Source organism: Epinephelus fuscoguttatus, linkage group LG9 (genome assembly GCF_011397635.1).
Source record: "Epinephelus fuscoguttatus linkage group LG9, E.fuscoguttatus.final_Chr_v1".
NCBI classification, from domain to species: Eukaryota; Metazoa; Chordata; class Actinopteri; order Perciformes; family Serranidae; genus Epinephelus; species Epinephelus fuscoguttatus.
The window spans coordinates 42,962,984-42,985,192 of NC_064760.1; the positions used below are offsets into that span (position 1 = coordinate 42,962,984).

A 22,209-nucleotide genomic window follows, 5' to 3' on the forward strand; every position below is an offset into this window, starting at 1 on the left:
TTTAGATTTTTTGTTTTATTTTAGTTAGTTTTGTTAATATGCAATATTGTCGTTTATCATATAGTTTAAATTTTTTTTCTTAAGTCTAGTTTTCTTTTTTTTTGTTAACTAAAAAAATTTTTAGCACTTAAACTCAGCTTTCAGTTTAATTTTAGTTAGCTAGAATAACCTTGCAGTTTACAGTATAACCACAGCAGAAAGAGGAAGGAGGCTTTATATTTTGAGGTTGCATTGTTTTATCAAAGCAGAAAGGAACGAACAAGAAAACCTCTAAAGAATTCATTTTGTCTGTCTTCATTTATGGGTGAGCTGTTGGTGTTGAGAGTTGAATATAGCTGGATAAGATTTGGATGAAATCATTTGCATGTGATAATTTCATGTTTAGTGTAGGTTAGGAGTTGAGGTGAGGCATGCAGTGGAGATGGTCCATCAACATTACACTTGACAAGACAAAGGGATCATTCAGCGCATGCATCAAAGCATTTATGTGCAGCTCTGACAATCAACAGTTGTGCAGCAGTGTGTAACTGCATTGATCAAATAAACAGTCAGTATCATTTCATCTTTAGCATGAGGTTATTGCTCCTCAGAGTCAGACCAAAGCCAGCATCCACTTCATCTGTTTAAAGGCATTTGGCTCCTCCAGCAACCAGATTATGAAGAGATTATAATCTCTTTATTTCAGAAAAACAAGGATTTACAAGATTATTTTAATTCAAGAAAATAAGGGCAGAATTTTACCCATGAAAACATTTCTCGTAATTCTGAGATAATAATCTCAGTAATGCAGAAAAATAGAGCAGATATTGTTTTCTCAGTGTAGTGTAATTTCTCTTAAACTTTGTACATATGAATTCCACCCCAGACACAACAGCATTTAAGAAAGAAAAAAAAAGAGTTCATTAAAAAAATCAGTGAAATTCGTCCTGGCTCATGTTAATGCTTCTGAAATTGCCTACACATGTAGAAACTCACCAGTGAAGGTTCATGGAGCTGCTTGGGTGTGTGCATTATATGTTTTTGATATATTCACCCAGCATTCATTTCAGCAGTTTGCTTTGTTTTGGCACCATGGTCCTGTAGCAGCCTGCAGCTGTTCTGTGGGCTGACAAACATGCAGCTCCAGCAGCCTGTTGCCTGCTTGCACCACGCGTTGTGTCCTGTAATGTACTGTGATTGATTCTAATACAACAGCACCAGCTACTGGGTTATTTCAGTAATGATGATGGTAGTAGCTCTAGCAGCAGCTGGTTTGTGTGATTGTTGGCCAAAATGAATCAGTCAGACTCTGAGTTAAGTGTCTGGCTAATCTTTTATTGAGGAATTCCCAAGATAGTACGTGTCCTTCTAAACCAATTGTATAAACAGTGGGTACTAGATACAAATTTAATAATATCACACTCTCAAAGTGTCCATTAGTGACTGCTTTGAATTTTAATACTGTAAGTATGTGTTGCTAAGGATTAGTTGTAAATTGTTCTTCATTAAAACTTTGAATGCAGGACTTTTACTTGTGATGGAGTACTTTTAACATAGTAATACCTCTACTTTTACTGAAGTGAAGGATACTGGATACTTCTTCTATCACTGTGTAATACATACTAATTCTCATAGTTTTAGATTATATACAGTACAGGCCAAAAGTTTGGACACACCTTCTCATTCAATGCGTTTTCTTTATTTTCATGACTATTTACATTGTAGATTCTCACTGAAGGCATCAAAACTATGAATGAACACATGTGGAGTTATGTACTTAACAAAAAAAGGTGAAATAACTGAAAACATGTTTTATATTCTAGTTTCTTCAAAATAGCCACCCTTTGCTCTGATTACTGCTTTGCACACTCTTGGCATTCTCTCGATGAGCTTCAAGAGGTAGTCACCTGAAATGGTTTTCCAACAGTCTTGAAGGAGTTCCCAGAGGTGTTTAGCACTTGTTGGCCCCTTTGCCTTCACTCTGCGGTCCAGCTCACCCCAAACCATCTCCATTGGGTTCAGGTCCGGTGACTGTGGAGGCCAGGTCATCTGCCGCAGCACTCCATCACTCTCCTTCTTGGTCAAATAGCCCTTACACAGCCTGGAGGTGTGTTTGGGGTCATTGTCCTGTTGAAAAATAAATGATTGTCCAACTAAACGCAAACCGGATGGGATGGCATGTCGCTGCAGGATGCTGTGGTAGCCATGCTGGTTGAGTGTGCCTTCAATTTTGAATAAATCCCCAACAGTGTCACCAGCAAAACACCCCCACACCATCACACCTCCTCCTCCATGCTTCACAGTGGGAACCAGGCATGTGGAATCCATCCGTTCACCTTTTCTGCATCTCACAAAGACACGGCGTTTGGAACCAAAGATCTCAAATTTGGACTCATCAGACCAAAGCACAGATTTCCACTGGTCTAATGTCCATTCCTTGTGTTTCTTGGCCCAAACAAATCTCTTCTGCTTGTTGCCTCTCCTTAGCAGTGGTTTCCTAGCAGCTATTTGACCATGAAGGCCTGATTCGAGCAGTCTCCTCTTAACAGTTGTTCTAGAGATGGGTCTGCTGCTAGAACTCTGTGTGGCATTCATCTGGTCTCTGATCTGAGCTGCTGTTAACTTGCGATTTCTGAGGCTGGTGACTCGGATGAACTTATCCTCAGAAGCAGAGGTGACTCTTGGTCTTCCTTTCCTGGGTCGGTCCTCATGTGTGCCAGTTTCGTTGTAGCGCTTGATGGTTTTTATGACTCCACTTGGGGACACATTTAAAGTTTTTGCAATTTTATGGACTGACTGACCTTCATTTCTTAAAGTAATGATGGCCACTGCTTTTCTTTAGTTAGCTGATTGGTTCTTGCCATAATATGAATTTTAACAGTTGTCCAATAGGGCTGTCGGCTGTGTATTAACCTGACTTCTGCACAACACAACTGATGGTCCCAACCCCATTGATAAAGCAAGAAATTCCACTAATTAACCCTGATAAGGCACACCTGTGAAGTGGAAACCATTTCAGGTGACTACCTCTTGAAGCTCATGGAGAGAATGCCAAGAGTGTGCAAAGCAGTAATCAGAGCAAAGGGTGGCTATTTTGAAGAAACTAGAATATAAAACATGTTTTCAGTTATTTCACCTTTTTTTGTTAAGTACATAACTCCACATGTGTTCATTCATAGTTTTGATGCCTTCAGTGAGAATCTACAATGTAAATAGTCATGAAAATAAAGAAAACGCATTGAATGAGAAGGTGTGTCCAAACTTTTGGCTTGTACTGTATGTCAATCACCTGTGTCGATCACACACAGCTGGTGTCTGAAATCCCATTATACGGGACTAATAACACCACAGCTGAAACAATGTATAGTGGTGCAAGTGGAAATAAAATGTTGTCTTTCCTACCTTACTTTTACACAACAACAAGCACTCTTTTATGGATTTTGCTATAGCACCTAGAGGATACATAACACAGTTTGAACTGTTGATCATTTTAATTCCTCTTTACCAAATAAACTATACTGAAAGTCATTCTATTCACACTTTAAGCCACATCTCTACGAGGTGAACAGCCTGGCACATAGCATTTTCTTTTTACCTTCATCACTTTAGGACTTTCGGCTCACTCTATCATTCAACACACATCTTTAAATGGCAACTCATTTGATAATATGTAACACACCTTTCAGACCTCAGTTTGATGCCTGCTGGAGAAGAAATGTTGACACCATTAGCACCACAAACATCATATTGAACATGTATCCCACCTACTGGATATTAGATAAATGTATGTAATGACTAGAATTACTGCCTCATGGGTGTGTGCCTCTGCAAACCAGTCAAGCTGTAGTTTCAGTTTACTTACTATTACTTACTTACTAACCCTAATCCTAACCCAAAAACATGTTTTGTGAGGTGACAGTGAATTTGACCTTCAACCACCAAATATCTAATCAGGTCATTGTTGAGTCCAGGTTTGTGCAGAATACGAAGAAGCTCCTTCAAGGTGTTCTTGGAATACTGCGCTCACAAGACCAGCTGCACACTGAGCAAACACACAGGGTCCTAAGTTCTCTCCCGCCATAGCCCTGTTCTGCTGTCCATCTTTAGACTCCTTTTTCAAACTGGGCTCCAATTCCTGCTGTATTGTGTTCTCATAAGGTAGTAATGTTGACCACATTAAAACACACAACAGTGATATAACCAAACATTGTTATTTTATTATCTTAAAAAGTAACACAATCCCAATAGGGTATCACATACACTACAACAACGGTAACACCATTACTACACATCAAAGGGACTTTCAGATATTATAGACATTTAAAAAATCCCTCTTTTTATTGTTTAAATTATTTGACTAGGCATGACAGATAAACATCATTTACAGGTATGACATACCGTCACCATTAGAAACAATGTTATTGTTGAACCTCCATTTTTATAAACCACCACCGATGTTAAGGGAAGACATTTCATGGACTGTCAGTGTAGAAAAGGGATGGAAGGTTACAGGGCTGTGGCTGGAGGGGGCTAGGGGGTGATGGTGGGCCACTGGGCCAGACAGTAGCAGGGAGGAATCAGGTAGGGGGCAGTGCAATCATCAGACATGAAGGACGGAACCCATGACCTCCACCATGCAGGGGACAACAGCCCTCTGTTACTGGTCGAACAGGGACAAGAACCCCACTGTGGCTGTAGAACAGGAGCTAAAAACCCCAAAACTGTGGTACATTAGAGATTAAACTTCACTGTAGGGACAGGAAGTCAACCTATAGTGGTAAACCCAAAATTAGTGGCACAACAGGGTCTGAAACGACTGTATTTGTAGGAACAGGACACCTCTCTAAATGGTAATGGTGGAACAGAGACTAGATCTTGACTAACAGAATCTGGACTTATCCCTCCCCCTCTGAGTGTCTTTCTGTAGTCATAGGAAATAAAGCCCAACTACGTGGGTACAACTGGTACTACAGACCCTTCTGTAGAGGTTTAACTTTTACTAGAAACCTAGAGCAATTGTATAGTAAAGACCAAAGCCTACTGTGTGCTCTGTAATGGACTGGAACCCTTCTGTTGGGATAGAGCAGAGACAAGAACCCTATGACAAATACATAATACTCCTCGAATATTGCCCTAGAACCCTGCTGACATTGTAGGCTATGGGCTACAATCCTAGATGCTTGGAGAACAAAGGTTAGAATCTGAATTATTGGCAGCACCCCCAAGGGTTTCAGTCCCCCTTGGACCTTTTTTTCAGGCACCCCAGGGACTAAGACCCAAGAACAGCAATGAAACAAACTGTAAATCTCTTTAAATTGTAACACAGAGATTAGAATTGTTAAGTATTGATGGAATAGTGGCCATATTTGTAGAACAGAAATATCAGTCCACTGGGGAAAGAATATAAACCAGTATCCGGGTACAAAGGGAAAAGAAGGTGAAACTCTAGTGTAAGTAGTTTGATGCAAAGCATACTCAACCTTTTATTGCAGTGGTAAGACATTAGGTTGTACCCTTGAGTAGTGGCAAGATGCAGAGTAGGACTGAATGTAGTGGTCAAATGAGAACTAAGACCCAACAGTCTATAAGGGAGTAGAATCCTACTCCAGTGGTATGGATAATACTTCTTACGTCATACACAGAGACATTTGACTTGTTCTTTAATGGGATCAAAGGAATTTTCATATGAGAAGTGTTTGTTACATTTGTTCTGAGCACACGCTGGGGATGAGTTAGGGCCCTGTCACACCTATCTTGTTTGGTCTGGACTTTTCAGTTTGATCTGAACTGAAATAATAGGTGTAAAACTTTCCCGATCACAGAACAGACCAAACAGCCAAATCTTGGTCCAACAGAAAGAGGCGGTCTTGATCCAGATCAGACTAAACCATGGTTCACCTATCGTCAAGTGATAAGAATAGCGTAGTGTTTGTTTGTAGTGTGTGTTTGTGTGAGTGTGTGTGGTTGAATGACAGAGAGAGTGACGGTGGCTGCACTCGGAGCAGAGAGGTGTTGGCGATTGAAGCAGAGGAGAAATTACCAGTTAAGTTGTTGATGTACAGTGTAGGTTTTAGATTGTCCATGAACCATGCAACATAACAAAATGAGCCGCGGCAGAACATGGGCACAGAAGGAGATGACTTTATAAAGAGTCAGTTGGAAAAAAGTCACAAAAACTCTGATACTTTTCTATTATTTTCTGAGAGGATGACAGAGAGGGGATATGAGAGGATGGGAGAGCTTGTCTATTAATCAATCAGTGTCAAGTATAGGGAGACGTGACATTGCTATGCTACGTATGGTTCTTTAGTGTGTTCGTATAACGGCAATCTTAAACCAAAACTCAATGCGAACCGTAGTTCAGACTTTCAGGTGTGAAAAGGCCCTTAGAGATCCAGTCTACCATTCAGGAGTTTGATCCTACAAACACAATGTGTTTGAAGCTGGGAAGCCAGTGAGGGTTCTTGTCCTCGTTGCTACACTAATGACATAGTTGCCCAGACATCCAGTATAGTTAGCTGCGACAAGGACTGCAGGGCATAAGGAACTGAGCACCTCACATTGAGCAAACATGAGGAAATCTATGAAAATAAATAGAATAAAAACAAAACAAAACAACAGGTCCTACCATAAAGCGGGCAAGTTAAGTTAACTAAGTGAGAGTGACAAGTATTCTGATACGTCATCACTCTAACTAAAAGCAGGGACACTTGTATCTTTTGCTGAGGCACACTTAAAGGGTCAGTATACTCAAAACAAACTGAAAAAATGTCTAATCAGTTGGACGCCATAGTCAGATGACATGTTATACTCTATGAACTAGTTTATTTTAAGCATACTGAACCCCTTAAGGCTAATTTGCACTTTACACATAGCTATGAGAATCCATCTGCAGCTCATGTCTGCTGGCATCCATGCAGACATTTGTGTGGGCGACAGCACACTGACCAAAATGTATGGTCATGAGGAACTGGCTTTGGAGTATATCTGGAGTCTTACATTGTGCATATCCTTACTGAATCTGATCATCACAGTGGGTTTGCTTGCATTGCTGTATGTCAGGGTATTGTGTTACATGTCTTATTGGTGAAAAGGCCAACACTATCTGAAGTCCCTTCCTGGATCAGGACAGAGGTTCATTCTGCAGAGGAAGTCATGTACCACTAGAGGCTGTATTAAGGAGGAGTAGTAGTAGTAGAAGGACACTGTGTGTGTGTTTGTGTGGTGGGTTGGCAGATGACCGACAATGCTATCATGTACCATTAGAAAAAACCTTGTTAGTGAAGAAAGGGATACAATAGGGAGTCCAGCACTTTGATGTGTAGTGTGTTAGAGTATATATGTATGTGTATGTGTGTGTGTGTGTGTGTGTGTGTGTGTGTGTGTGTGTGTGTAAGTGTGCAGACATTCACAGGCTAGAGGCTGATGACAGTGTGATAGTAGAAAGGACGGGCTGTGTTTTTGCTGCTGTGGAGGTAGTTGTGGAGGAGCCTATAGGACGACAACACTGGGTTGACTGACAGCTCCCTGAGCCTATAGGAGGATGGGAAATGATTGACCTATAGGACTGCAGGATTTTTTTCGAGAAAGGTAGATCCAACTCAGCTCAGGTCTAGTTACAATGAGACCAACACGTGGAATCTCCCTGTGCCATAGTCAGTGGTCGCCCTGTCAGTCTGTCCTATCACTGTGAAATCCCAGTCGTGTTTCCCCATATGCTTCATAGAAGGGACTAAATGGCCGTTGTCAAATGTATACAGGTGAAACCTATTATACAAGTTTAAGCAATCATTTATTATACTTCAGCTCTCTCATCACCCTTTTTATTATGACAATTATCATGACCGTCACTGACCATAATACATCTTAGCACCAGGAGTGAGAGTGGCTCAGGGATCTGATTCAGACTGGTTGGAAAAAAAGTAGTCATGAACTTGATAGAAATGTTAATGAATGGTTTAGCTGTGTATGAATAAAAACAATACTGAAATAAAAAAAGTCACATCCCTGCTTTTTGTGTATAACACTGGCCTGGTTGAGTTTTCTGAATCCACCTCGTATCTCATAGTCTCTGTTGGACGCTCAGCCACTTTAGGTGCCAGTACAGCTGCTTTTGATAAACGTACACCTGTACACCCTGCGCTGGCCTTTAACATGCGGCAGCATCTACTTTCTCTGATGCCAGGATTTAGACAATTCATTTCAAATTCACTTCCCATCCACTGAAAACGGTCAGTGATATTTGCTGGTAAAAAACATTCCCAACTCTTCGAGGAAGTCAGCTACTCACTTTTCACAGCCTAGATGTGAAACTCAACAGGGTTATGACTGTAACCTCTCATGTCCGCTGGATACAGCTGCATCACGCCTTCAAGCAGTCTGACATTCACACATTTACTGTTTGATTTGGCTTCAAGTGTGTACTGAAATGAAGGTGCTTTGTGTTTAATGTTGTTTATTTTGTTTACATTTTCTGCGTATTTATCTTTATTCCAACCCGTTCCCATTCCAAGGTCACCAAATACTGAAGCTTTGTAACGCGCCTTGGCGTCTCATAGCAATGCACAGGGCACCTTATAGGGTTTCTATACGAGACAAAGCTGAAGCATTGTAACGTGAAATGGTCATAGTTGGGTTTAGGCAATAAAACTTCTTGGTTAGGTTTAAAAAAAGATGATGTTTTGGGTGAAAATAAGTATGTTTGTTACGTAACATACTCTGATGTCATGTTAATTCATCTCATGAGTGACGTCAGTGGATGACATTTATTGTTGCATGAAAACAATGTTGACTTTTGGTTTCACACAGGACAAAACTCTTCCTGGGTGAAGGTTTTGTTTTGTTTGACCCATCTATCTACCCTCCCTCCCACCCTACGTGATCTCCGTCGCTCGTTACACTACATCAGCTGCTCTCAGTGTCAAGTACAGAGAACAGGCAACGACGTCATAGCGCATTGCATTTTGGGTAGGAGCAGCCCTATTTTAAGACATGCTTCTTTATTGTAGACCAAAAACAAGGATAGACCCGTCATTCCCTTCCAAGAGAAGATGAACAAGGAAGCCAAGGAGTACTACTCTGAAAAATGAAAGGAAACAAACAGCCTCGATTCGTACGAACCCAAGGAGCAATCCGGTGATCTCAACAAGCTACTGAATGTAACATTTCTGTACAAGTTTTCCTACCTCAGTTGTGGTGTAAGCTATTACACATTTGAGCAGCTCTGACATTATAAATATTTTCAGGCTCACCTTCAGCTGAAATATACATGGTGCAGGACCTGCAGGTTTTAAGAGTCAACGACCAGAAAATCGTCATTTGCACAAAGGTAGGTAACCAAATTGCTACTCACCACACACACCTCTCTGTGTCATCACTAACAGCATTTTCTTCCAAGGCCAACACTGCATCACTTCTTGTCATTACAGCTTTTCTTTCACTTTGGCTACATTTTGGTTAACACTAAGTTTGTTACTACGTGTGATTTCCAGCCAAGGTGGCAGTGGCTCTGATGGTGTCACTGCTGTTGTTGCTGCTGTTCTTTCTGCACTGTTTCAGACTTACTTCCATTGTGGTGATTAATGTTAGGTGTAAATGTGGAGGCTACTGTGATTGTATTTTTTGTCATTAATTTTACATTCATGCAAATGATATTCATGTCTTAGGCTTGAACTCCTTAATGAACCTCTGCTCAAGCCACATGTGATCCTCAGCTCCAGCGGTCAAGTGGAGCGCGCACAATGTCCAGTGCTAGCTAGAAGGCTGAAATATTGCACTCCATTAGCGATCTGTTTCCCACTCCAGTCATGAGAACGGTTATGGTAGTTGATAATGCAGCAAATGTTCACCATTCCACCATCTTTTCAAGCAGGATAAGATATAAACTCAACCGCATCGCCTACTAGTCCTCAGTCTCTACTGTTGGTTCCATGTCCTAAAATCTCACACAGTGTGTGCTGCTCATTACTGCTCATGTCACAATCCTATTCTCTATTGCCACGGGTAGGTTTACATAAGAGTTACTCGAAAGCCTGGTGCTTTGAATAAAGATGCTTAATGTTGCATTTGGCTTCAGTATCACATGCAGAGGATGTTACAATGTGTCAGTGTTTGATGACTTGGGAAGGAAAACAGGCTGTTTTTTTTCTCTCCACCCACTCCCCATCCTCCTCTCATTTCATCTGAAAAAGTTTATAAGAATTAAATAGAAAAAACTGTCCATCTAAAAACAAAACCAATGAGTTTCTCAATTTCTGTGTGCTCTCTGTGTCAGTAAGTTTTACTGAAGTCATGCTGTCACATTGCAACATTGTGCTGAGTGCCATACTGAGGGACAGAAGCAAATCAGCAGATCCATAAGCAGCCATGGCTAATCCACAGTTTTTCCATGAATTAGTCATTAAGGGTTAGGGTTAGGGTGCTCGAATGTGTGTGTATCTACATGTAACCTTAGCTCATCATTGACCATAGTTTGCTAAGGTAGTAAAAATAAATCATGAATATCACTAGAGCCTGCTGATGTCTCCACCTTTTGTATATATCACTATGGGTCCATCACACAACAAGCTCTCTTAGTGAGCTTTAGTGGCTAACATTACAACAGGCTACTGGCTTTATATGATCAGAGCATGGCTTAAGCCCTTTAACACAGAGATGGCGCTATGGAGCCTCTGTGAGTCCCTTCTTTATACCGCTTTTGCACTTTTACACAGAACGACTGCAGCATCATTCCACTTCAGTGTGTGATTATAGACAGCATCCCACATCATGGAATCAACAGGCGTGACAGGCGTGACATTTAACACGTCAGCCTCTAATGTGACATATAACATACACATCGTCAGCACTTTCTAAACAATTACAATGACATTAACATGTCAATAACAATAATTTACCATCCCTGTTGTATAGCGGCTGATCGCGTCCTCTGCTCAGAGGGTAAGGAGCTCCTAAATCTCATTGCTTCCCCAACTTACAGCCGCTATTCTCCTTCTTTAAGTTACCCACTAACTGGTATTAGCTGCTTTTTAAGTCTTCTGCGTCAGGTTGCATGTGTAACATGTCGTCAAAATGTCACACCAGTCCTACCCATGATACCGTTCTGCCGGCTGTCCTGTTTATACAGACACTGTTTCGGCACTGTCACTACCTCCCATGGTGACTTAAGCCTTGTTCACATTACACGACTGGCTGACCAATCTTGAGTCACGGAGATCTTTTAAGTGTTCATCTCTGGCGACGTGTGTTTCTGTCATCGGGAGTCTCGCCAACTGCATTACGGCCTGTGTGTGCACACCACAAGATTTCACTACCGAGCCCCTGGCAGACAGAGCCCCAGATAACGCGGTGACGCCACCAAACTACGTTTTGTCACACGTGACCAAAACAGGATAGCTCCCCAGCGCTACTTGTCAACATGGATGTCCAATAGCTCGGAGCTCTGCAGGTCGTTTGTGCCCTGCTCTGCGCTGAGAACAAACAGGATAAGAAGAAGGAGATTTGGTCTATGCATGTATTCTGACAGATTATTGTACCTTTCATAGCTGAATGATCGAACGGGTTGCTACGGATGACAGCGGAGGACTTTGATTTCTTGCTGGGGCTGGTAGAGCCGTACATCGCAAGGAAAGACATCAGATTTAGGCTTGCTATATCCCCTAGAGAATGTCTGTCCTTGACCCTGCGCTATCTGGCTAAAGGTGGGTTATTTACATTGCGTGGAAGTAAAAATAAATGAATCAGATGTGCCGCCAGAGCCTGGGTCCAAACACAACGGGCACTACGTGATCCTCTGGATGCCGCTATTGTTGCTGTTGCTTGCCGGCTTGTTCTCACATTTATTCCGTCCTCCTGCGTGCTGACGTGGGACGTATCCCGCCTCTCATTGGTGGATGCTCTTTGTCAGTCGTGTCACACCTCTCCAGTTTTCTAGCATGCCAGATATCCAGTCCCAGTCTCAGATGAGGGGGCGACTGGCTTGGAGGGTTGTTCACACATGAGGGCAGTCTATCTGCCGACTCACCTCCGACCCAAGGTGGCTCTCAAGATCCTCTGCGACGTCAACATCGCAGTGAAAATCGTGTAATGTGAACTAGGCTTTAAAGGAGAGACAACTCTGTTCCTCCATTCTCCGATTGTACCGTATATACAGAACGGCAAAGCGGCATAACAGAGCAATATTCTCACCTCAAACAAGCAGTGTTAAATAGGCTTTAAAACAGACAGTTCAGTCACCAGAAAAAAATGTTGACATTGTATGTTTCTGCAAACCTCAAATACATTACATTTGCACGTTTCATATGTATCATATCAAAGTTTCTAATGTGATGTGGTGTATGATCTGACTAATCAGGAGGTGGAGGGAATGGTGGATTGTGTGTCATCTAGGCGAGACACCTGCCAAGCTGCAGGCCACTGTTAGAGACCAACAATCAACAAACTGGTTGTATTTTAGCAAGTCATTACTATGCTTTCACTGCGGATAGTGCCATGAAAAAGCAGCTGCTTTTTACTGAGACTGTGTCCCCCAAACTGGGCATTTTAAACCATAAACATGATCTGTTTCATGTCTACAGTTATCTTTTAGAAGAATGAAAGCCACTGCAGTGATTATCAACATAATCACTGCAAAGTGTAACCACAACAATAGTCCCTTCCTATGCAGCATCTCCACCACCACACTGCTATTAATCACTTATATCCATAAATCGTATGTTTATTGAACTGTGGGTTTAGTATTGTGACTGGCATAGTGGAAATATTATGTCATGTGAGATTAGCTCCCCCAGCAGTCAGTATGAATACATTTACATGCTATCAGGACAGAAAAAAAAAAACGGTTTCTGCTTACTGGTATGGCGGCTGTTACAGGTTGTGACTTCATATGCAGGATCTCAACAGCTTCTATTTGAACACCACTGTGAAGTGACTCCATAAGCAAACAGGTTAGCTATAGAGCCTTTTAGGGCTGGCGTCACAATGAAGTCAGTTTGTTAGATGGAGGCAAAACGTGATTCACCACCACAGGGCTGTAGGCTACATAGGAGTCTTAAAATGTTGTCTTGTTGTGTTATTGGGAGCCAGAATAGTAGGAGTCATGGCTCGAAACTTAAATTTCATCGCATACCAGCTGCCACTGCCCATCAACAAAAATGAAGACAACTATGTTAAAAGTGATATGACTAAAGAACTGGATGAAGGCCATCATTAAAAATGCTCACATGTGCAGCGCACACTTCATATCAGGTTAGGGAAAAAGTATGAATAATGTAATGCATTAGGGGTTATCATGTCCACCTCATCAGAAATTGGGGAGGTATTAAGAGTAATATTGGATTTCTCTGTAAGGGTACCTTTTTTGCACATTTGCTAACATTAGCTTCAATAACAAAACAAATCAAATGAAACCATTCAAGGGTCATCCTCCTATGTAAGATTGGCACGGTAATCAACCACAAAGCTGACCATCCCACTTTCGGCAATCATGTCAAGTCATCCATCCACCGAGTGAGAGCATATGGGTCAGCCAGTCTGGTCCTGTTAGTCCATGTTTACTTATTCAAGTAACACTTGCGGAGTGTTATGTACCTATATGTACCAAAACACTAAGAAGGCAAGTAAAGTAATTTCATGTCAACTGTTAATAAATATAGATGTTTATACACTGTATATATAAATTCAATTATATTGTGTAAGGTATGTATATACTGTATATTCCTTTTTAAAGTCACCTCTCTAATTTTTTTTAATACCTTATGTTTTATATTTTTCAATAGTTTTCTGTTAATCTGTTCTCCAATCCAGTGGTTCCCGACTGGTCCAGCAGCGGGATCCAGATTTCTCCTTAGTCATTACGTCAAGGTCCACAGAGATGGATATATTCAGCATCGTACTTGCGTTTGTCCATGTTGTCCAGCTAGTTTGCTGTCTTTGTTAAGTAGCTGTCATTCACTCACTCTACAGAAGGAAACATTCACTTCAAATTCACTGTACTTCAAAATAAAGATTTTTTTTTCTTCTTCTTCTTTTTTTTTATTTTTATAAACTTGACACATTCGTGAGTCACTTGCGGTCCATTCAAAATGAACCCGCTACCCACCAGTTGGGAACCACTGCTTTAACTTGTCAGCCTGTCTCTGTACTGCTGTACCATGAGAATTTCCCCTCAGGGATCAATAAAGTCTTATCTAGGGTGGCCCTAAGAACTGTCCTATGTTTTCATCATTTGCAGTGCGTTGAGCTCTCAGGGCCAGTGTACTGTTTCGGTCTGTTATGATAGCGGAGCGGAGAAAAGAGCATGTCTCCAGTGGACAGTGGTGCACTGGCTGGAATGCCAGAGCGCTGAAACATGACGCAGTTAGATCTAGTGGACATGAGGGGTAACAAAAAACAGAGAGGAAAAAGTGGGAGAAGATCTGTCACCATGACAGCCTTAACAGTCTGTAATTAAAAACCTCTGTCATCACCTCTGGAGCTAAAGTGTTAAGGCATTTTTAAATGGGCATCATGGCATCCAACAGATACAACAACTGCTCAGCTTCATTCTACAGAGAGTGTTACAGTGAAACAGTCCTGCTTACAGGTCACTCATTCGACTGTCTGACCCCCTCACATTGTTGATGCATTTTGGAGTGATGGTCAAGGGTATTAATTATCATAGTCACTTCTTGTGGCACTGCACCTTACAACTAGTCTGCCTGTGGTGAATTTAGAACAGAGACACTAACAGAGACAAAGTGAGTAGGAGCTGGATCAGTGAGAGTGTGTGTACCATCAGTAACAGTAGTCAGCAGAGCTGCATCTCTTCAGTGTGTAATACCAGGAGACACCACCAGAGGGAGATGCGCTGATCTGGAGCAGCTGGAATGGGAGTGGAAATAACATGACCTGAGATTACAGATTATACAAACATACACCCACCCATACACACACACACACACACGCACACACACACACACGCACGCACGCACGCACGCACGCACACACACACACACACACACTGCACACACACTGCACACACACTAGAACCCACGTGAAAGTGAAACAACACAACAGCAGTGTGTAAACTAGAGGCTGTAGAATGACATGGTCAGAGTCTGCCCAGTGGCCTGGTGTGTATATGTGTGTGTATGTGTGAGAGAGAGCAGTTTCCTGGTAGTCTAAATTTCGCTGTTTGTATCTGTCCAAGTGTGTGTGTGTGTGTGTGTGTGTGTGTGTGTGTGTGTGTTAATAGCTATAGTTCCACAGTGGGCCTGTGGCAGCTCCACTGATTCAGTCAGTCTAAAGATGTAACAGTCCTTAGGGGTGGGACTTTTATTTTCTGGCCTCTTTCCATTGGCTCTCGGCGCTCCACCCAGCCCTTAGTTCTGCCCCTAAACGCTGGTGATTGACGCAAGGCAAGCGCTGGGCTTCTGGAGTTTCTCTGGTTGGGTGCCGGCAGGTTCTGGGATGGTGCGGAAGGAGAAGGGGGGGCCGTTGCCTGTAGTGATGCCGAGGTGGCCGGGGCTCAGTGCCAGGTTCTGCCGACGGTTACTCTCCACTATGGAAGAAGTGTTTGACGCTAGGCTCTCCCTTGTTCTGCAGAAAGACAGTGATACACAATGAAAAACCATAACAACCACAACTTCAGATGAGGTGCTTGAAGCTTCCAACAGACAACAAGACTAAATATTTTTGTACTTTCTTGTACAGGTTTTGGTTCATCATCATGTCACAGAGGAATATGCACTGAATGACCAGCTGTATATAAATTCATTCGCTGTCCCAACTTTGTCCATACATTCATATAAAGAATGAACAAAAAAACCTGCCTGATTATGTCTAAAAATTATGTAAGTGTGTTCACATTAAAGGGATCGCTTGGATTTTTTGAAGTGGGGTTGTATGAGGTAATTATCCATAGACAGTATATTACATACACTAGATATCAGTCACCACATACATAGTTTGGAGAAGCAGGCTGGAGCACCACAACAGAAGCTAAGCAATATACTACTGTGGAGATGTCAGCAAAACAAATTTTAGCCCCCTAAAAAAAGTCCAACCTAGAAAAAATATTTAACAGTTTAAGTGTACACTATATTGAAAGTATTTTCACTGCTTTACCTTTCAATCAGACAGCCTGTTTTGACAAGAAAGCTGTTAATGTCTTCAGTTCCCCATCTACGCTTTTGTCAAAGTCACCAGACTCCATTGAGAAAAACAGTAATTTAACATTGCTCAATACTAGAGCTCCTGGTGTACTGCTGCCTCAGTCAGTTAGTTAGTTTGTGTTGTTGTGTGACTTTGGTGAATCTGAATTTACCTTTTGAAACGCCAAAGTCACACAATAACACAAACTAACTAACTGATTGACGCAGCGGTTGTCCAGAGGCTCCTGTGTGCAGCAATGTTAAATCACTGTTTTTCTCAATGAAGTCCGGCTTTAAAGAGAGAGCTATAACAGCTTCAGTTATCCGTGGGAAATCACTGTCTGACATTAAAGTAAAGCAGGGAAAAGCTTCTAAATGTAGCACACACTTAAACTGATATTGATTTTTTTGGCAGCTACAATACATTTTGTCGCTGACTCATCCAGAGCAGTACATTGCTTTGCTTCTATGTTGGACTCCTTCCTGCTTCTCCAAAGTGGGGGCATGCTGACCGACATTACCTACAGGTAACACACTGACTATAGATAAGTACCTCATACATCCCTGCTTCAAAAATGTTATGTTGTATTTGTCAACCATGATTATAAAATAAGAAAGTTTATTACTGTAGCACAGCAGCTTGGGGAAAAACTACTAGTTAACAATAGGGGTGGTAACGAATTACATTCACTCTTTTTACTGTAACAGAGTCATTATTTTGTGTACTTTTTCTTTTTTGAGTATTTGCAAAACCTGTAAATTTACTTTTACTTAACTACTTTTTATCAAAGTATTGCACTGTGTTGAATTAAACATTTATGGTTAAGACACTGATTATGAGCTTGTACATTAAGATTTACAGACGTACAGTCATATGAAATAAGCTACTTTCACTGAGAGGCATTAAAAAAATAGTAAATAGTTAATATTAAATCTATAAAGAATAATAACAGAATGAGCATATAAGAAGTTATAGAGATATAAAACATGCTTTTGAAAAATGTTTAGGCTACATTCAGATAGGAGAATGACCCTTGATCTGATCATTAGCATATACTGACTATACTAATAATAACTCAAAGGCGCTGTATGTAAGAATGTGGCCTCCCCTACAGACTTGCTGGACTGCGCACGCTGGCTGATTTTTGCCACGCTGGCAGCTGCCGGGCAGGCCGCTGGCGCCCTGATCTTCAGTTTTCCAGCGGACCGTTCGAGCAAGTCCGGCTTCTCTGCTGCTAACACTGCTGCCGGGATACAGCTGAGGAGACTGCTAATGCTATGTACTGGGACACTGCTAATGCTGCTGCTGGGATACAGCTGAGGAGGAGCCAGCTGCTAATGCTATGTACTGGGACACTGCTAATGCTGCTGCTGGGATACAGCTGAGGAGGAGCCAGCTGCTAATGCTATGTACTGGGACACTGCTAATGCTGCTGCTGGGATACAGCTGAGGAGGAGCCAGCTGCTAATGCTATGTACTGGGACACTGCTAATGCTGCTGCTGGGATACAGCTGAGGAGGAGCCAGCTGCTAATGCTATGTACCGGGACACTGCTAATGCTGCTGCTGGGATACAGCTGAGGAGGAGCCAGCTGCTAATGCTATGTACTGGGACACTGCTAATGCTGCTGCTGGGATACAGCTGAGGAGGAGCCAGCTGCTAATGCTATGTACCGGGACACTGCTAATGCTGCTGCTGGGATACAGCTGAGGAGGAGCCAGCTGCTCATGCTATGTACTGGGACACTGCTAACGCTGCTGCTGGGATACAGCTGAGGAGGAGCCGGCTGCTAATGCTATGTACTGGGACACTGCTAATGCTGCTTGCCGTGCTGCTGTAGCTCAGTCGTAACTGTAACTGATGCTGAGACTCTACTGACTGCGTGACTGGTAGATGGCGGTGGGTGGCGCAACAGGCCAAAACACAAATTCAAAACATAAACATGATTTGCGGACCGTCTCTGTGACATATTAGGAGGATTTTATGACTATTTGCTTTAGATTTCTTACATATAGCTCCTTTAAGAACCAGCTCACAGCTTAGTAAACACCTGTCATGTTGACCTGATTGTGCTTTTAGGTTGTTGCCTGATCACAAAAAACATCCACACATAACAACCAACTGGTGCACTGCTTTAAATGCAAGGAATTGTGGGTTGGCATTATCTCCTTTCCATAGTAAGGGATGGTCCAGTATATCCTTTGCTAAAGGAGATTATAAATGAAACACCTTTCCTAAATAATAAGGGAATGTGAAACAGCTCTTATTATGGCTACGCCTTACATACTTCTGGGTCATTTCACTATACTGGGACAGAGAGGCTGAGGGGACTGGTTATAGTGGGACAGATAGGCTGTGGGGACTGGTTATAGTGGGACAGATAGGCTGTGACAGAGAGGCTGTGGGGACTGGTTATAGTGGGACAGATAGGCTGTGGGGACTGGTTATAGTGGGACAGATAGGCTGTGGGGACTGGTTATAGTGAGTAAAACATAATGCTGAATTTAGCTGGATGGATAGAAGTGTGTTTCCTGCTCGGACCAAAGCTGAACGCAGCAAAGTCACTGTTGGTCAGATTTGGTCTGAAACATCTAAAGGAAGGTCTTCAATAAGACCAGTAATATAAATAGCTTGAGGCATTTATAATAGTATGATATGGAAAAACAGTAAGTCAGTGACACATTCTGAGCCTAAATGACTTAACAGTTTAAGGTATGCATACTTCTCACTGGAACTTTTACAGACAGGAGAAATAACATTCAGCAAAATCCATTACACTATAAAACTGTCAGAGAAAATGATGACAAAAACACTGACTAAAACTAACAATCAGTCCCACAAAACTAAAATGGACCAGAACGTGCCTTTAAACCAACTACAATTTTCAGTAAGTGACCGAGACTTGACCTGAATTCCCAGTTGTTATTAAAATTAACACTGAAGTGAAGTAACATTTGGGTAGAAAATTAGCTAGTGATACTGTATGTCTTCTCTAGCTCACACCTCATGTCCATTTTGGGAGCTGTATTCTCCCACTTAAATTTTCATTTATATGAAATCTATAATTTAGGCTTACCAGTTAATTTGCTTGGAAAACTGACAGAACTTTGAATCATGTCTAAATCCTAAAATGGAAAATGCCATCATTAAAGAATCGAGAGTCAAATCACACTGATGACAAGATGTCACATTTTCTAATATTCTAATTAAACAGTATCACGCTTTATTTTGTCCCATTATTGTAAGATCAATTTATCAAACAAACAGAACATTAAGTTGCAGTGATGTGACATGTTTGACCGACTCGCTGTCCCAACTTTGTCCATATATGTCTATGTTGAACACAGACATATGAAGTTCTGTATGCTGATAGTGAGGTGAGGATCGTAGATCAATTCATCTTGTGCTTGTGATTCCTGCTTCTCCTTACATAAAAGTTTTTTTTCTTTTGTTTTACACATAGTCAATAATATCACTACTTTTTCTTCAATAACCTGACCTATAATTATGATAAATATATTATTCATTTCTCCCCCAGTTACAGTCCAGTCCAGCACACCTGTAGACCAGCTGTCTCACAGTAACAACCACAGGAGTCTCATGTTTTACCTTTAAAGGTCCCATATTATGCTCATATTCAGGTTCATACTTGTATTTTGGGTTTCTATTAGAACATATTTAATGTACAAAGAACACATTATTTTTTTTCATACTGGTCTGCCTGAATATACCTGTAATCACCCTCTGTCTGAAACGCTCCTTATGGACCCAATCTCAATGTTTATTTACAATGATTTCCAAAGTAGAAAATCCTCACCTCACATACATTACAAACAGCGCTGAGCAGACAAAGCCCATAAAACAAACAAACCAAAAAAAAAAAAGCTGAAGTGTATAAATAAATAAAGTATAATAGTAATAAAGTGTATAAATATTTACAAAATTTTCACCACTTTACCTTGGGACCTGACAGTCTTCCCCGACAGGTAACTGAAGCTGTTATATCAAGGCCACCGACTCCTCTGACAAAAATGTTAATTTTACTTAGCAAAACACAGAGTTGCTGGTCTACTGCAGCCTCAATTAGTTAGTGTGTAAGGTAAAGTGGAGCAAATATTCAAATATAGCGTACTCACACTGATATGGATTTTCTTAAGGTAACCATAATACCTTTGCTGCAGCCCCGTCCACAGCAGTTCATTGTTTAGCTTCTGTACCGGTAGATTTGGTTTATCAAAAACGTGAGAAAAGCAACACAGTACTTGAAATAAGCACAGCAGAAACATCACATGGGTTGAACCACTGTGTTTAACTATATATCTTTAAATGTTATAGTTACATCTGAAAATGAAAACATAAATCAACAAGTTTGCAGATTTTACATATCTCTGCAATTGTATTCAGTTGTCAGTTTGCTGCTTATGAGTGATTATTGCTGTTAGCGCAATGTCACGGTCATTTGGTCTATAGAAGGTTTCTCTGGAATTACATTGCTAGGCAACAGCCTGGGTCCATGTTGGCTTCCTGTCTGCTGATTTCATTCACATATACTGCAAAAGATGACAACAAGAAATACAAATGGACCCTTTTAGAATGTTTCTATTGCAAACATGTCTATATTGTATAGTTGTGACATCACAAATTCATAGAAATCCTGATGGCTTGTTTAGAGGCACAGTAATAGGAACTGTGTGCATTTCTCTGTGGACTTTATAAAGCACTTACAGTAAGGGAAATAATTATTTGATCGCCTGATGATGTAAGTTTGCCCACTGACAAATAAATGATCAGTCTATAATTTTAATGGTAGGTTTATTTTAACAGTGAGAGACAGATAATCAATTAAAAAATCCAGAAAAACACAGTGGAAAAAAGTTATAAATTGATTTGCATTTGCTCGAGTGAAATAAGCATTTGATCCCCTACCAACCAGCAAGATTTCTGACTCCCACAGACTAGTTATGTGTCCACAAGGCACTCAAATTACTCCTCTCCCTTTAAGAGAGAAGCCTACTCCGTATCTCAGCGCGTTACCTTTATAAAAGACACCTGTACACAGCAGCAGTCAATCAAAACCATGGCCAAGACCAAAGAGCTGTCCAAAGACGTCAGGGACAAGACTATAGACCTGCACAAGGCTGGAATGGGTTACAAGGCAATCGCCAGGCAGCTTGGTGAGAAGGTGACAACAGCTGGTGCGATTATTCGCAAATGGAAGAAACATAAAATAACTGTCAGTCTTTCTTGGTCTGAGGCTCCATGCAAGATCTTGCCACGTGGGGTTTCAATTATCATGAGAACGGTGAGCACAGACAAACAGCCCAGAACTACATGGGAGCTTGTTAATGATCTCAAGGCAACTAACCACAGTCACCAAGAAAACCATTGGTAACACACTACGCCGTAATGGACTGAAATCCTGCAGCTCCCGTTAGGTCCCCCTGCTCCAGAAAGCACATGTACAGGCCATTCTGGAGTTTGCCAATGAACACGTGAATGATTCTGAGAAGGACTAGGAGAGGATGTTGTCGTCAGATGTGACAAAAATCGAGCTCTTTGGCATCAACTCAATTCGTCGTGTTTGGAGGAGGAGGAATACTGACTATAACCCCAAGAACACCATCCCCACTGTCAAGCATGGAGGTGGATGCATTATGCTTTGGGGGTGTTTCTCTGCTAAGGGGACAGGACAACTTCACCGCATCAAGAGACTGACCTGACCTCTGATTGCCAACACAGGTTTTGCCACCAAGTACCAAGTCTTGTTTTGCGAAAGGATCAAATACTTATTTCACTCGATCAAATGCAAATCAATTTATAAAAAAATATCTAAAAATATCTAATTTTCATTATTAGACAAATGAGAGAAATAACATGTCTGTGTCCTGGTCATGGTTAAGTTAAATTCTAGCACACGGTGGAGCATCTCTCCTGATCACACTGGACAGCAGTAGTGGAGGTTGTACCAGTGTCTGGTAAAACAAAAGGCCTATTTGGCTGACTTCAATAACATTTAGTATCTGAGCTGAGAGCATCACAGCAATGAACACAATCAAGGTTTCTTCATTCTAGGGATGGTAAAGGCACGTTGGTGCTGTA

The 22,209-nt window shown here is 41.4% G+C and overlaps 1 protein-coding gene across 1 annotated transcript in view; it reads right to left on the reverse strand.

Annotated features, from left to right (window-relative positions):
* Nucleotides 1–4,176: 4,176 nt before the first annotated feature.
* Nucleotides 4,177–22,209, reverse strand: part of LOC125894714 (storkhead-box protein 2-like) — a 92,604-nt gene continuing 74,571 nt past the window's right edge. Inside the window, exon 5 of the mRNA XM_049586303.1 lies at nucleotides 4,177–15,555. Coding sequence (XP_049442260.1) covers nucleotides 15,351–15,555 — 205 coding nt within the window. The 3' untranslated portion in view covers nucleotides 4,177–15,350. The remainder of the gene's footprint in view (nucleotides 15,556–22,209) is intronic.